Source organism: Schistocerca cancellata, chromosome 1, assembly GCF_023864275.1.
Source record: "Schistocerca cancellata isolate TAMUIC-IGC-003103 chromosome 1, iqSchCanc2.1, whole genome shotgun sequence".
Classification (NCBI taxonomy): Eukaryota; Metazoa; Arthropoda; class Insecta; order Orthoptera; family Acrididae; genus Schistocerca; species Schistocerca cancellata.
Genome location: NC_064626.1, coordinates 170,076,167 through 170,094,272, shown reverse-complemented (window position 1 = coordinate 170,094,272; position 18,106 = coordinate 170,076,167). Strand labels below are relative to the sequence as shown.

Here is an 18,106-nt window from a genome sequence, read left to right as displayed (position 1 = left end):
CACATTTATTAAACAATATAGAAAAATCCTTCTCCCGAGTAGACGCTCTTTGTACGAGAGGAGGCGTGTAGGTTCACATACGTTGAGACGTTATCAGATAAGTAACAAGGTCACAGATAAAGCGGACGAAACAACGCAGGGAAAGACGGAGAAAAGTGCACAGGTGTCTCCTACGAGCTTAAGGAACTGTGAAGTAAAACCACTCATTATTAGAAATGTTTTAGCATATATACCAAAATTAGTGTGTCAGTAACTTATCATCTTTTGCATCGTTTTCAGTACCTATCCGCATTGGTGGATGTCAGAGACATCACGCTTACGGCGAGAAATTACTTTTCTTTTAGAGTCCCGATTGTCTCTCGCCGCGAAATCCAATAGAGTTGGTTAACACTAATTCAATTACTTACATCTCCGATGGGTAATTTAGAACATTTGATAAATGAAAACAGGGGTTGGGCATGTGCGTGTTCAGTCAAAGTTTGTTTAGCGGTCATGCACCGACTACTGTAGAGTGTACACAGCAAGATTGTTCTTATAGCGATATCGAATCAAGCAGTATATCACGTGGCAGTGATTACCTTGGAACAGGGACAATACACTGATCCTGCAGCGTGTTTCTTACAGGAGTCTCAACTGAAGACAGAAAAAAATTCCTTTCCACACATTCTTGGAAACCGTTTTATTTTTCAGCCGCGTCGAGTCTGGGCTGCAGTCCCAAGTACTGATAGGTGCTTAAGGAAAGACATAAGCGCAAAAATAAAACTAGAGGTAGTGTTAGGCATTGTTATTACTGGATGCAGTTTGAGTACCACGCCGTACTTTGCTCGACTAGGAGAATCTTCACATCTCAGAAAGCACTCCCGCTCAACATAAAACTTTTGACAGTCGTATCATCACCGATCCATAATAATTGCACTAAACCAACTCTATTCAGACCTATCTGTCGGTGTGCTATTCGTGAGTGAACTGGGGTAGCGGAAGCTATGGACAGTCTACTATTAAATATCAACATTACTACTAAACCATATTACTTTTCTGGTGAACTAAACAATATTTTATATCACAATTATTTACTAAAACGTCAGCGATAGGGCTATACTGCCCTCTTAACTTTACCGAGAGATAACTGCAGTCAGTTGTACATTCTTTATTTGATCTACGTGCCATATGGAAGAAATACACGTGAGTTGGAATTATAAAAGTATTAACCCAAAACTTTTACTGTCACTCGAAAATTAAAAATAAATGCTTCAATAGAAGTTAGATCACCATCACATTACGTGCCAGGATTAACTGCAGAATATAAGATCAAATAACTATGGTACATTAAAGTTAAATATGTTTGGAATTACTCTCATTCAGCTGCGTTCCGATTTCACTCTTCAACGGGACACGTATACATCAACTATATGCAAGCTGGTTGTATATAAACATGATCCATGAAACCTCAGTAGTTAACCATACATATTATAAAATGGATATATGTAGGTATTTATGTGTACATGTACGTATGTGTGTGCCACATCTCTTCCTAAACCACCGGACGATTTCAACTAACTTCGTACATAATCGCGTACTGGATGCAACGAAACAACCACACAAAATGACAAAAAGAGAAAAGTTAATCGCTTACTACATTTTCGCTGTTTCTTCTTTACTACTAACCGTATTCATGATACATTTTACAGACAGTATTCACATATGCCACAGAGTGTACCAGCAATATTATAACATTGTACGACATACACTACTGGCCATTAAAATTGCTACACCAAGAAGAAATACAGATGATAAACGGGTATTCATTGGAAAAATATATTATACTAGAACTGACATGTGATTGCATTTTCACGCAATTTGGGTGCATAGATCCTGAGAAATCAGTACCCAGAACAACCACCTCTGGCCCTAATAACGGCCTTGATACGCCTGGGCATTGAGTCAAACAGAACTTGGATGGCATGTACAGGTACAGCTGCCCGTGCAGCTTCAACACTATACCACAGTTCATCAAGAGTAGTGACTGGCGTATTGTGACGAACCAGTTGCTCGGCCACCATTGACCAGACGTTTTCAGTTGCTGAGAGATCTGGAGAACGTGCTGGCCAGGACATCAGTCGAACATTTTCTATATCCAGAAAGGCCCATACAGGACCTGAAACATGCGGTCGTGCATTATCCCGCTGAAATGTAGGGTTTCGCAGGGATCGAATGAAGGGTAGAGCCACGGGTCGTATCACATCTGAAATGTAACGTCCAGTATTCAGAAGTGCTGTCAATGCGAACAAGAGGTGACCGAGACGTGTAACCAATGGCACCCCATACCATCACGCCAGATGATACGCCAGTATGACAATGACGAATACACGCTTCCAATGTGCGTTCACCGCGATGTCGCCAAACACGGATGCGACCATCATGATGCTGTAAACAGGACCTGGATTCATCCGAAAAAATGACGTTTTGCCATTCGTGCACCCACGTTCGTCGTTGAGTACACCATCGCAGGCGCTCCTGTCTGTGATGCAGCGTCAAGGGTAACCGCAGCCATCGTTTCCGAGCTGATAGTGCATGCTGCTGAATGGATGTTGTCTTGCAAACGTCCCCATCTGTTGACTCAGGGATCGAGAGGTGGCTGCACGATCCATTACAGCCATGCGGATAAGATGCCTGTCATCTCGACTGCTAGTGGTACGAGGCCGTTGGGATCCAGCACGGCGTTCCGTATTACTCTCCTGAACCCACCGATTCCGTATTTTGCTAACAGTCATTGGATCTCGACCAACGCGAAATGTCGCGATACGATAAAGTGCAATCGCGATAGGCTACAATCCGACCTTTATCAAAGTCGGAAACGTGATGGTACGCATTTCTCCTCCTTACACGAGGCATCACAACAACGTTTCACCAGGCAACGCCGGTCAACTGCTGTTTGTGTATGAGAAATCGGTTGGAAACTTTCCTCATGTCAGCACGTTGTAGATGTCGCCATTGGCGCCAACCTTGTGTGAATGCACTGAAAAGCTAATCATTTGCATATCACAGCATCTTCTTCCAGTCGGTTAAATTTCGCGTCTGTAGCACGTCATCTTCGTGGTGTAGCAATTTTAATGGCCAGTAGTGTACGTAGGTATTTATTTGTACATGTACGTATGTGTGTGCCATATCTCCTCCTAAACCATCGGACGATTTCAACTAAACTTCGTACATAATTACGTACTGGATGCAACGAAACAACCCCACAAAATGACCAAAAGATAAAAGTTAATCGCTCACTACTAACCGTATTCATGATACATTTTACAGACGGTATTCACATATGCCACTGAGTGCACGAGCAATATTATATCACTGTACGACATAGTTCAGGAGATATGACATCATAGACGCTGAGGCCAGTGAAAATCTGCCTCGCCAAGCAAGACGTTTAAATTTAATGCTTCGTTGCTACTAAGTCTATTAACAACACTTGGCAGACAATATCCACATTTTCCGCTAAACGTACCTACAAAAATATGTCATTGTACGACACAAATTTCAGAAGACATGACATCACTCTCTGGAATGCCTGAAAAACAACCGCATCAATCATGACGTTTCAAGCTATTGCTTCTTTACTACTAACTCTGTTCGATCACATTTCATAGGCAGTACGCGCATATGCCGCTGAATACACCCAGAAAAATATATTATGGTAGGACACAGTTCAGGATATATGACATCAAATTCTGAGATGCCGTATCATGCATGACGTTTTAATTTATTAGTTCTTTATTGCTAACTATTCACGACACACATTGCAAATAGTAGATACATGAACGACTGAACTGGATTAACCTCCAAAATTTTATCATCGTACAGCACAGAGTTGAGGAAATACGGCGCCATAAATATTAACCTGCGTCATAATGAAAATGCAGGGAGAAATTGACTAGAGATACAGGTGAAATGCGTGTACAGATACTTAAGAAATATGTTACATGTATGTGAAGTATATCCGCCATGTGTGTATGGTTGCAAAGCCTAGGTTACAAACCAGATTTTAAACTATGGAACAATTTCAAACTAACTTGGTATCAAAATTAGCTACGATCTGGAAAGAAATACTGTGAGTTTAAGAACCACCACCCTCCTACTGGGAATTGGATGAGAGTAGAAGGGGGGGCGGATGTGACGGATACAGATAGAGGGAAAGAGGAGATGGGTAGAGAAAGAAAAGAGGAAGAGATTGACAGACAGAGGAGAGAGGAGTAGATGAGTAGATGAGCAGCAAGAAGGGAGAGAAGAAGATGGACCGGGAGAGGAGGGAGGAGGAACAAACAGAGTGAGGAGAAGGAGATGAAGAGAGAAAGGGAGACGAGCAAATGGACAAAGAGAAGAAGAGGAGGAGGAGGAGGAGGAGGAGGAGATGGGGTTAGAAGGTCGAGGAGTAGATGGACAAAGTGGGAAGGAGCAGATGGGCAGAGGGGGAGCAGCAGATAGAGGGGGCAGGAGGAGATGGATAGACAATGAGGGGGACAGACAGTGAGGGGGGGGGGATGGAAGCAGTGGACAGAGAGAGGGAGTAAAGGAAATGGATAGAGAGGGGGTAAAAGAGGTGGTGGACAGAGAGAGAGAAAAGAAGGAGAAGAACTAATAGATGAGCAGATACATAAATACATACAGGAGCAACCCTGGGAACTCCGCTAGTAATATTATATAAATGATATCTTACTTATTTCTGTCAAATACGTAAATTAAATGTACATTTTTGCCAGGGGAGCATTCCCACCATTTATTGAGACATCTTAAAGGTGTACAATACATATACGTATTCACCTACATGCAGCACTTTTAACTGAGAATACATGTTGTACCAACTGTTCCGACCTCGACACTCACCTGCTCAGTACATACGTTTTATTACATCGTATGTGGAGGCGTTGTTCGCAGTGTGAATACTAATCTGCCGATAAAGTAGTTGTTCTGCCTTCACCATTAAGAAAAGCTTCCAGTGTGCAACGAATGGCATGTTAGGACCAGTCTGCGGAGCTTTAGCTTTTTACTGAGGAATATTTGTCAGCACAGCGCACAAACTGCACCATGTTGTTATGTTTGGTTTTCTGTGGTGTTGCTTAAGTGTAGAATGGATTTATCCAATGTCTATGGCCACACACATATATGTACACACACACACACACACACACACACACACACACACACAAAATTCTAGACTGTCTGGTTCATGACATCCATTCCTTTACTCACCACATAGTATGCCAACAAACCAGATTGGGTACAGTGTCCAGCTGTGAGGACGGCTTTGGTGCTGATTATCGAGCCACCACACGTGTGAGAAGATATGCCCAGCACCACCCACTGCAGCGATACTTGGTATGGAAACTGCCCTGCAAAGGTACGTGAGTATTCATTGAAGATTAATCGGTGGCGACAGCCTCAGTTGCTGTTGTAGATGTAAGTAATCATTTTAGAGCCACAGTTTGTTAGACAATAGTTAAAATACATGAAGATGTTCGAAAAATAGGCTAACTGTAATTACCATCTAACGAACTATCGGGCCCAGCACTGCGATACCGTAGGATATAGAGAGATAATGACTTCTCTTGGATCATCAGCCTTCTGACATTGTCCGCCACGAGTTCATCTCCTGTGCCAACCTCTTCATCTCGGAGCAACACTTGCATCCAGAGCCCTCAGTTATTTGTCGGATATATTCTAATCTCTGTATCCCTCTACAGTTTTTACGTCCTACAGCTCCTTCTAGCATCATGGAAGTTATTCCCTAATGCCTTAAAGTACCGGGTGATAAAAGAGTCGTTATAAATTTGAAAACTCAATAAATCACGGAATAATGTAGATAGAGAGGTACAAATTGACACACATGCTTCAAATGACATGGGGTTTTATTAGAACCGAAAAACACAAAAGTTCAAAAAATGTCCGACAGATGGCGCTTCATCTGATCAGAATAGCAATAATTAGCGTAACAAAGTAAGACAAAGCAAAGATGACGTTCTTTACAGGAAACGCTCAATTTGTCCACCATAATTCGTCAACAATAGCTGTAGTCGAGTAATGTTGTGAACAGCACCGTAAAGCGTGTCCGGAGTTATGGTGAGGCATTGGCGTCGGATGTTGTCTTTCAGCATCCCTAGAGATGTCGGTCGATCACGATACACTTGCGACTTCAGGTAACCCCAAAGCCAATAATCGCACGGCCTGAGGTCTAAGGACCTGGGAGGCCAAGCATTACGAAAGTGGCGGCTGAGCACCCGATCATCACCAAACGCCGTGAGGGATTAGCCGAGCGGTCTCAGGCGCTGCAGTCATGGACTGAGCGGCTGGTCCCGGCGGAGGTTCGAGTCCTCTCGGGCATGGGTGTGTGCGTTTGTCCTTAGGATAATTTAGGTTAAGTAGTGTGTAAGCTTAGGGACTGATGACCTAAGCAGTTAAGTCCCATAAGATTTCACACACACATCACGAAACGACGCGCGCAAGAGATCTTTCACGCGTCTAGCAATATGGGGTGGAGCGCCATCCTGCATAAACATCGTACGTTCCAGCAGGTGTTTATCAGCCAGGCTGGGGATGATGCGATACTGTAACATATCGGCGTACCTCTCACCCGTCACGGTAGCAGTTACAAAACCAGAATCCCGCATTTCCTCGAAGAAAAAAGGCCCGATAACGGTAGAGTTTTCAAATTTATACTGACTTTTTGATCACCCGGTACTTCCTATCACAGAATTCATTCTTCTTGTCAGTGGTTTCTACGTGCTTCTCTCCTTGTCGATTCTGTGGAGAATCTCCTTTCGTATGTTACCAGGACGCCTAATTTTCAACAACCTTGTACAGCACCGCATGTCAAAGACCAATTCATCTGTTTTCAGCTTTTTCCACAGTACGTCATTCACTTCCCTACAAAGCCGTGCTCCAAACGCGTAGACTCAGAAATTCTTCCTCACATTAAGGCCGATATTTGATGCTAGCGAGCTTCGTTTAGCCTCTTTGCAGGTGTTACTCTGCTTTTTATGCCCCCTTGCTTCGCCCGCCATAAGTTTAGTTGCAGAATTCCTCCAGTTTGATTACTTCGTGTTTATCAGTTTTGATATTAAGTTTGTCACCAGTCTCGTTTCTGCTGCTTGTTGTTTCTATCCGCTTTCTTCTAGGCGTTTAACAATGGAACTCCTCTTGAACTCATAAGCTTGATGTCATTGCTTTTAATTGCACGAAAGATTGCATTATTGATTATTCCTCCTGACGACCATTTCTTTTTGGATGTCTTCTCGGTTTTCCTGCTGCCATTTCGCCTTGGTGCCTCTCCAACTGATTATTCTTCACTACTTCAGATTGATTCCTCCGGACAATTCTCCCGAACTTCAAACTACTCTTCGTCACAAATCTGAGTCTATATGGACTACTGGGCTCGTCTTATAATCAAATATGTGATTTTGGATTCTCTGGCTGACTATGATGAAATCCATCCGCAACTGTACAGCGTCTCCAATCATTCTTCAAATATGCCTCCCTCCCTTAAGATTTCTAAACAGTGTATTCGACGTTACTAGCTGAATTTTACTTCAGAACTTAATTACTATTTCTCCTCGTTCATTCCTGCTACCCATCCCATATTCATTCGTAACTTTATTTTATTTTTCTTCCCGTAAAAATGTCCAAGATTGTTACATTTAACTCTCCATTTATACACTTAATTACACGTTCAATATCCTCGTATACTTTCTGTATCTCTTCATCTACTGCTTGTTACGTCATCAAGTATACCTGAGCTGTTGTCGCTGGCGTTGATTTGTTGTCGAGTTTGCTGAGAATAAGCCTATCTGTAAACTATTCACAGTGGTCACTCTCTGTTCTACCTTCCTGTTCGTAAAGAATCCGATCCCGTTAAAACATTTTCTACTGCCATGATCATATGAAAATATATGTGTCTCATCATATATCTTTATCTTCTTTCCATATCACTTAACTGACCCCCCACTATACTCACATTGAGCCTTTGCATTTCCTTTTTGAGATTTACTAGTTTCCCTACCAAGTTCAAACCTCCGACATTCCAGTCTCCGATTTGTAGAATGTTACCTTTCCATTCCTTTTCCAATCTCTCTTCTCATGGTTAACTTCTCCTCTATCCACCTCGTAAAATGTTACCCTTCTGTTCGCCATTCAATCTTTATTCTCGTGGTTATCTCCTCCTTAGTAGTCCACTCCCAGAAATCAGAATCGGCGACTAATCCGGAAATTTTTGCCAATGGAGACATCATTATGACACTTTTTCAATTACAGGCCATGTGTCCTGTGGATAAACATTGTGCGTTTTTAATGCAGTGGTTTCAGTTGCCTTCATGCCACTTGTAGCCCGCTTCAATAGTGACAGAGCAGTAGATTAAACAAGGCAGTATTTAACTGCACTGTATTATATGCAGTACGCAATCAAAAAAGAAAGTCAGCTTCAGATCAGTTTATCCAACGTACAGGTAACTATGCCGGAAAACACGTTATACGATACAAAGCAGAGCTTACTTTGGCTGGTCAAAGGTCAGATCAGCAACAGTAACGTCAACGAGACAGTATGATGAAAACAAAGTCTGATTTATTATAAGATAAAGTACCTATTGTGGATCCTCAAAACAATGAAAATGCCTTCTGCCATCATCAGTTGAAGCAAGTAAATAGAATGTATATTACTTGCGCAAAATATTCTATATATTCAAATTGGTGAATCTCACATATTTCGTAATGAGACTAACCAGTCAACTCGACTTCATGATGTGACAATAATGTCTTCCACTTCAAATTCTTCCTTAACTATATGCCAAGTGTAAAACTTTTACTGCGTAAACTATTATGGCACTATTTCTACTTCTGTTTGTGTGTAACAGTAAGTTTTCGAACCAAAATAAATCTCTAGAAACCTTAAAAAATTCCCTAAAATCTTTCTTCTCTTTCTGAGAATGAACATGAACTGAAAAAGTGGGAGGGTGACATGGAGACAAATGATGAGCTATAAGACTTAAAAGTGCCTCTCGATGAGAAATTCAAATTTCAAAATAACTCTTCGCGTAACAGCGCTACATTTGAGGTCCTATGAGACATATCTGTCTCTCTCACTATTTTTAGAAACGAAAATTCTGGGTGAACTTCTGAATACACGTCTTCCACGAAAAACTCTTCGGGCCCAGAACCTACACACTCAGCAGCGGGTCTCAAAAAATAGAGTCGGCGAAATCTGTCACCAAACATCTAAAAATACAGAAGAAGAAAAAGTACCACAGAAGGCGAGATGCTAACGATGAAGAAAATTACTGACACTGAGAAGAGGTGCACAAAATCTCAGTTAGGAACGTTTATTTCATATTTGTTTTCTTAATGAAGCATTCACATACAAAAAAGAAAGTCTAGCAGCAGCACTTAAAAATGCTTGGTTATCTGACAATCTTCCAGGCAGACATTCTGTTGATAGCCAGGCTCTAGGCAGTGGGTGACCCAGGGTTCCAGTGCTCCTACCCCCCCCCCCTCCCGCCCTGTCCACCTCCCGCCCCCTCCCTCGAAATGTGTGGGCTTATAGTAGATACAACGGAAACTTTCTAGTACCAAAATTCTTTCTTCATATTATTCATTCTTGATCATGAAATGAGTTCCATTAACCAACACATTAACGTGAATCCCGAAGTTATAATTAACATTTTCCCTCGACGACTAGGCTTTTTTTTTGTAATCTCTTGTTAGTTTCTTTGAATTTTTCGAGGTATTTGTTTTCTACTGCTTACTATGTGAGATGACATTTCAGTAACATTGCTGTAAATTAAATATATATTTATCTAGTAGTTTTGAGCTTTTAACTAGTTTATGGATCACTTAAGGCGAATGAAAACAGCAAATCAATTCTTATCCGCCTGGCTGGTCTATTAAAATGATTGATGGAATTTGTATTTATATTATAATATAAATAGTCATACTAGGTAAAATTAGCTTTCCAATTTGCACACTCCCTCCTCCCGAAGAATAACTCTGTGTGGGGGGCCTGCGTGACGGACTGTGTGCTCGAAATATATTATTCGATGAACCTGAGCGCTCTCAACATTTTATCACTTTTGCGGGGCGCGTTGTGAAAGTGGATGTAATTTCTGAAACACGCTCTGAATGCAATTGGAGGGCGTCTCGAAAGAAGAGTTTTTAGACTTCATTAACGAACTGACTAAGCCCGTAGAAGAGTAAATGTCTCACTGTTAGGAAACGCGGCAGTAAGATTTCTCCAAGAAGTTCGGTGAACAGACTGCTATGAAAATACACACACAACTACGCACGAGGGAGAACTCGAATCTCCGGCGGGAGGGGACGCGCAATCCGTTACATGGCGCCTCAAACCGTAAAACAGAGAAATGCTGGGAGGCTTAGGGGTAGAGAATAATGGAGCTCTATGAATTGCGTGAAGGAAGGTAGGTTAGAGGTTAATGCCAGATCGACAGTGATTTTATGAGAGACGGAGTATTAATTATGACCAGTCCGAAAAGAATGTTTAAACTACAATTTCAGCAGTCATTTGTAATTAGTTAGGAACACTATGAAAATTGATGATGGAAAAGTGAACCTCTGCCCTTCGGAATTCAAGTCTAGCCCTCTGACCATCTTGCCATCTCGTTCGCTCTATACCTTACAGCTGTTGAGACAAAACACAGTTCTGACAGAGAAACTGCACATTGTAACAGCAGAAAAAGTCTCCTGCTCTAGGGTGCCGTCTTAATTTGTAAAGCTCTCGACTGCAGAACATTAATGCGGCATCAAGAACTGTGGGCGCAGATTACAATTAAAAGTGTAGGTATTTGGCTGTAGCTACCAAAAACTTCAACTGTTCTCGCAATTGGAGTCGGTAGTGAGCACTGTCTTTTATAATCAACTGGTACATACTTGAGGCATCACGAAGAACTGCAATGTTTTAACATTTTTGCATAATGATGGCAGCTTCAAGACTGTAGTAGTGGATTCAGCAGGCATACGTAGAAACAGAAGCTGTGTGCTGCACATAGTTACGACTTGTGCAATACCGAGAGGGTTCCACGTTCAGCCAGCTTGGAGCAGAAAGAGCAGCTGCTGGTTTTAATACAGAAGCAAAGCAGACAGCTGAGTCGGTCAGTGGTCTTGGTTCGAAAGTGGAGACTGCATCAGACTAGCTTTGATTGGCAGTAGCTTCAGAATATCATAAATATCTCAGTAAAACAACGTCACGTTGCATAATTACATTGTAGATAGAAGAAGAAGTGTGAGGTACTGTATATGTGGTAACACAGTAACGGTTACCCACTACAGCAGTGTAAGCCGCGACAGAGCTACGAACAGAATCAAACTACAATCATCGGCGATTTATCAATTTAAAATGCAACAAAACAAATAATGTCACTACCTAAAGAAGAAAAGAAAGAGTGCCAAATTCTCTAACGGTGTAAATGAGTCTGTTTCCCGAAGTGCGTTCCACTTGCAATGATCATATTCTCTTCTTTAAACGCGGTATACACACACCCATCACATAAAAATACACCTTCATATATTAAAAACCATAATACAATAAGAAGGCAAATGTAAAGAGACGTGTGAGTTGACATGGGTCGTGTATTATGTAATAAGAGAACATGAAGACTGGAATTCAGTTATGTGATCTTTGCTTTTGATAATATCTTATGTTTTACTCGTATGTTGACTCCTAGTTAGCAGCGCGGAAGAGCACGGTTTGAGGCGCCATGTAACGGATTGCGCGTTCCCTCCCGCCGGAGGTTCGAGTTCTCCCTCGGGCGTAGTTGTGTGTGTTGTTCTTAGCATAAATTAGTTTAAGTAGTGTGTAAGTCTAGGGACCGATGACCTCAGCAGTTTGGTCCCTTAGGAATCCACACACATTTGAACTTTCTTTTCACTCCCAGTTAACGTAAAGTGCCAACCACCTTCCCGCAGTGGTGACACCGGTTCCCGTCAGATCACCGAATCTAAGCGCTATCGGGCTGGGCTAGCACTTAGGTGGGTGACCATCCGGTCTGTCGGGCGCTGTTGGCAAGCGTGGTGCACTCAGCCCTTGTGAGGCAAACTGAGTAGCTACTTGACTGAGAAGTAGGGGCTCCGGTCTCGTAAACTGACAGACGGCCGGGAGAGCGGTGTGCTGACCACATACCACTCCGTATCCGCATCCAGAGACGCCTGTGGGCTGAGGATGACACGACGGCCGGTCAGTGCCGATGTGCTTTGAGTTTAAGTTAATGTAAAGTAAGCTACCTGACGTCACTGGCGACCACTACGCAGGCGCCTCCCACCAATTGCAATTTTATTTTTCATCCCCTTCTGAAGTGAACTTTCCCAAATAGAGATTGGACTCTCCAGTTATCTACTGTACTATTTCTGTTCCAGTGACATCGCGGTTTTATTTATTTATTTACCGTAAACTTGCAGTAGCCACCTTTCCGATTACGCACACTTCTCGCGCAGATACATATTTCTGCTTTATTTTGTCTGGCATTGTGTGACGGAAGCTTTCACCGCGTCTTTCAGTCTCGGGAACAGCCAGATCAGGTGACCTCTTCCATGTTGCTCTTGGTATAACACTCAGATTCACTTTACAGTTGAAATATTGCTACCTACAAATAAATATCTTTCGATAATCACTAGAACAATGTGCGATCAGTCTACCACATATTCATTTATCTGTAGGTTTTGTTGAAAAACAGTTCCTGCAGCGTAGAAATTCTTCATCCGAGGCCAGATTTCTTGCTCCAACGAGGACCTCTCTGCGTGATATTAAGCTACTTACTGACACTTTCTGAGGCACAGTTGAGGCAAAACAGTCCGTGCATTTTACAGCGTGGAGATTTGCTGAGCTCTTAGGTGGAGTCTAACTGCAGAGCTGAAGTGCTCACACTCACCCTTGGTGGCGTCCTGGCCGCCGACGATGCGGCCGCGGAAGCGGCCGAACCCCCGGTGGATTCCGCTGTGCGGGATGCGACGAATAGGCAGCTCGGCCGCTGAAAGGAAACAAGTGGAGGCGTGAGTGAGGGGGTCGTGTACAGCTACTTGTATGTTGGTATTGGAAATAGCACAAGAAGTTATAATAACAGACTTGATGATGCGTTTTTATACTCATTAACTGTATGCGCTCTAGGCGCAGGTGATGGACGGTAATGCCATAAACTGATCAGGCAGAAAACTTTGAATAAATAAAAGATAAGTAATACAAGTAACTCGTGTCGATACTAAAGTGTTAAAAAAGCCATAATACACGTTCGGTTGACTATATCGTCAATTTATTCATAATTTAATAAATTTCCGGCAGTTTCAAAGTAACGCAAGAATCCTCGTTTACGTTCAAATTGTTCCCTCGGCCTATCACACCGACAGTTAATAACTTACATTATAATAAAACGTAGTCTCATTCGTGCATGAATTACGGGTCTTTACCTGGTCGCCACATGTAGTGCCTTCTGTTTTTCCCAAGCTGAACGAAACCACTCTACCTTAGACTATTTTAAACAGCGGCTATATCATGCGTGCCACTTTCAGGCTCCCTAGTATGCAAAAGCATGTATAGTTCTTTTGGTACCTACACTATGTGATCAAAAGTATCAGGACACCTGGTTAAAAGGGACTTACAAGTTCGTGGCGCCATCCATCGGTGATGCTGAATTCAGTGTGGTGTTGGCCAACCCTTAGCCTTTATTTCAGCGTCCGCTCTCGCAGGCATACCTTCAATCAGGTGCTGGAAGGTTTCTTGGGGAATGGCAGCCCATTCTTCACGGAGTGCTGCACTGAGGAGAATGTCGGTTGCTGAGGCCTGGCAAAGTCGCCGTTCCAAAACATCCCAAAGGTGTTCTATAGGATTCAGGTCAGGACTCTGTGCAGGCCAGTCCATTACAGGGATGTTATTGCCTTATAACCACTCAGCCACAGGCCGTGCATTATGAACAGGTGCTCGATGGTGTTGAAAGATGCAATCGACATCCCCGAATTGCTCTTCAACAGTGGGAAGCAAGAAGGTGCTTAAAACATCAATGCAGGCCTGTTCTGTGATAGTGCTACGCAAAACAACGAGGGATGCAAGCGCCCTCCATGGAAAACACGACCACACCATAAAACCACCGCCTCAGAATTTTACTGTTGGCACTACACACCCTGGCAGATGTTCACCGGGCATTCGCCATACCCACACTCCGCCATCTGATCGCCACATTGTGTACCGTGATTCGTCAATCCACACAACGCTCTTCCACTATTCAAACGTCCAATGTTTGCGCTCCTTACACCAAGCGAGGCGTCGTTTGGCATTTACGGCGTGATGTGCGGTTTATGATCAGCCGCTCGACCATGAAATCCAAGTTTTCTCACCTCCCGCCTAACTGTCATAGTACATGCAGTGGATCGTGATGCAGTGTGGAATTCCTGTGTGATGGTCTGGATAGATGTCTGCCTATTACGCTTAACGACCCTCGTCATCTGTCGGCAGTCTCTGTCGGTCAACAGACGGGACCGGCCTCTATGCTTTTGTGCTGTACGTGTCCCTTCACGTTTCCACTTCACTATCACATCGTAAACAGTTGACCTAGGGATGTTTAGGAGTGTGGAAATCTTGCGTACAGACGTATGACACAAGTGACACCCAATCACCTGACCACGTTCGATGTCCGTGAGTTCCGTGGCGTGCCCCATTCTGCTCTCTCACGATGTCTAGTGACCACTGAGGTCACTCCCAAGATGGCAGCACAATGCACCTAATATGAAAAACGTATGTTTTTGGGGTTGTCCGAATACTTTTGATCACATAGTGTAGCTAGCTCTGCACATCTATAGTGAGTGAATATCATTCCATGACATGCTTTTGAAAGAAAGCATAATCCATTTAATAAAAGATACACGCTGACCAGGACGCGTGACAGCGTAGTAATGAAATCCGAATGATGTCTTGCAGACAAGGTGAACTGCTTCAGTACAAGCTGGGAGCGTCACTGAAAGTGAACATTATTCTAAGTAAGTGCCGTAGAATAGAGAAGGTACACAGCTGTAGAGTCCCCAGCAGCAACTGTAGGAGGTAGCATAGGAGGCACCACACAGTCAAACGTAGCTAAAGTTACGAGTGAGCCATGCGACACCCGCCATGCTCCCCACTCCAACGTTTCCACTACCCCTTTCGTTGCGACTTGATTATCGCTATTCAACGGTGTCATCTCGTACATAATTCGGAAAACTAACTGGGAACATGCAAGTCGTCGTTTGAAACATCCTGAGACTGTAGCTGTACCCCGTCTCCTAAGAGTGAAACGTTTCTGGAGAGACTGCACAGCTACGTATGATTATTTGTAATTATGCTGCGGCGCACAGTTTGGTACGACCAGCAATATCCCGACTTGTTTGCCTTGATCATTTTATAATTTCTCTAGCGAATAGGGCAGTGCTTCGCAATTACTAAATATGTATGGGACTCGGATATACGTCCGAATGTTCTCTCCTCTCTCTCTCTCTCTCTCTCTCTCTCTGTGTGTGTCCTTCTCCATTATCTCTCTCCACCATAATTGGCTTACGGGTATGAGAAACGTCTCCTGCTGCTAGATCTGTGAGAATAGTAGCTTCAATGACGCTATTTCGTATAGTTTTAATCTGAAAACGGTAGTTTTATGCCATACATATTAAAAAAATACGTAACCGGTGTCTGTCCGCACGTTTGTTACATTATCGTATATAAATTTAAAGTAAACTGGTCAAGCACTTTTCAAGAATTTCGATAGCAAAGTTAAACAACGACTTTTCTTTATACTGTACTACAGACTGGTGAACAAATCACTTTCAATGCAAAAAGTCTATTCACTAATTCTACCGCCTGACACTTATTATTTAAGGCCGTCGCCTTTTAGTACCTGTCTTGGTAACCTTCAAATACCGAATGCTTTAGTAATTACTACAAACTGTAAGCTCATGACCAATTTGAAATTTCATGTGCATGCTACTGAGATGCTCTTAAAATCTTAATGTTTATACAAGACTTCACTATGGGCTTCTGCTGACGACCTCATGGGCTGAAAAGTCATCAGATATGATCCTGACATTCGTTCCATTGCCGTCCTGGAGCGTTGAGTGCCATGTTATTTTTGATGAAAGCTAAAGGATAGTCACTGCCTGACATCGAAAGTGTGTGTGTGTGTGTGTGTGTGTGTGTGTGTGTGTGTTTTTTTTGTCTTTTGACGAAATGAACGTCGATGAAATTGAGACATTTGATGAGCGGAGGATCGTGTTGTGCGCCCACATAGTAAAGCGCTTGTGGTTATGGTTCGTAGACTTCGTCCAGGATGGGAATAGCCGATATTTTGTGACTTTGACATTCAGATGACACTATCGTTGCTAAGCTCGATGTTTCCTCGCTTCATATTATAGGTTACAGTGTTGTCACAATCGTTTCTGATCATACGCTGGCTGGAGGATACTTGGGTGGGTTACAGACGCCGTAGTGCGATCTTTTTTTTTCCAAATTATATGAGATATTTGGATCACAAGAAATTGTATCCTGCTAAGGTGCGCTGGGTTACAGACACTGTCGGCTAATTAAGTCTGGTGAATGGGCTAACTGCGAACCCTTATTATTATTATTAATTGATGTAAAGTGACGACTGTGGTTTTTTTTAACGAATGCCACTTACCTTTTCGGGACTCTTTCCATTTTTGTGTATTTACTGCGACCCCTCATTCAAACTAGTGTTGGGCCGGTTTGAAGTATATTTGCTGTAACTGCTAGCTCGAAATTCAAAATATATGGGAGTATGTGTTAAGGCTGGTGTTTTTAGAGGAACATAGATACTAGGTGATGTCTTTTATCTCTGTTTTTGCGTTTTAACGTTCTTAAAGAAGAATTCTAAAGTTATTGGCCAACCATATAAGTTATCTTACATTTTATTAAATAATTGTAAATGTTGGTGTTACAATACATTAAGATAACGATGTTGTAACTGTAAGTTTGAGTGGGAAGCGTCTCATGAAGCAGCGTTGGGGCATGGTAGGCGGCTTTGGCAACTGCCCCGGTGTTAGTCATGCTCGACTTCAATGAGGAGTTTATGTTCCACACCGTTGCATCGATGGCGAGTGTCGCAGCTGTACTTTTACAGGACGACAATGGGAAGCAGCTGCCTATTACTTACACTTCACGTGCCCTTTTCTCGCTTAAAGCCAAATATTCTGTATACGAGGAAGTGATACTGGCGGAGTTGTTCAGAGTTGAGGAGCTTAAAATCTGTCTTAAGCTTGGCCCATTCTTGTTAGAAAGCCATAACCAGACCCTTAACTGGATAGTAGTATGGCCGAGACGTAACAGATGTATGACGAGGGGGGTATGAGTATTTCTGCACTTCAGTGCAAGTTTAAGTAGAGTATGCTGTCGCATATGGCCTAAGTAAGGTGATCAGGAAGGTACAAGATCGCCTCTTGGACAAAGGGGTCTGTGAACCCAATGAACGTGATGCCTCAGGCCATATAGTTCGTCCAGTCTTAAGGGGATGTCCCCTGCTTTATAAAGATGTTGCAGAACAACAAGATTCCGACCTGGAGCTAAGTGAGCTGAATGAGACAATCAGGAAAGGGGAAACGGTTAGACCGTAATTTTTGAAGGGGAACTCACTATGTTGCACCTCACGGGGAAGTCATGCGGTTAAAATAGGTTTACTGAAGTATATGATACCTTGTAGACGGTCATCGGCGGGACCAAGATGAAGATTAGGAAGCAGTTCATCTAGAAAGCCATGGACGAGCAGATTGGGGGCTTTGTATCGACCTGTACGACGTGTGCATTTAGTAGGCTATCACTGAATAATGGCCAAGGGTTCCTGGCATCGGAGTGGATGTATGTTGATCATGTGGGGCTATTCCCAAGTTCGTGAGACAGAGTACTGGTACACACTCATGTGTGGACGCATTCATACATTTCTGTTGGTTGACTCTGAAGTATGGTACTACTTCCCAGGTTACGAAATGCCTTTACTCTATACGTATTTGGAACGTTTGACCTATATACACTATTAGTTACTGATCACTCTCCGAATTTCGCCTCTGCAGCTTTCCACAAATTCTATTTTGAAACTGA

General features: G+C 42.8%; 1 protein-coding gene across 1 annotated transcript in view; it reads right to left on the bottom strand.

The window, feature by feature from the left end:
- Nucleotides 1-18,106, bottom strand: part of LOC126154949 (trypsin-1-like) — a 69,510-nt gene that overhangs the window by 39,316 nt on the left and 12,088 nt on the right. The window contains exons 2-3 of the mRNA XM_049916200.1: nt 12,918-13,016; nt 5,248-5,387 (exon numbers count right to left, since the gene is read on the bottom strand). Of these exons, the coding sequence (XP_049772157.1) occupies nt 5,248-5,387; nt 12,918-13,016 (239 nt within the window). The remainder of the gene's footprint in view (nt 1-5,247; nt 5,388-12,917; nt 13,017-18,106) is intronic.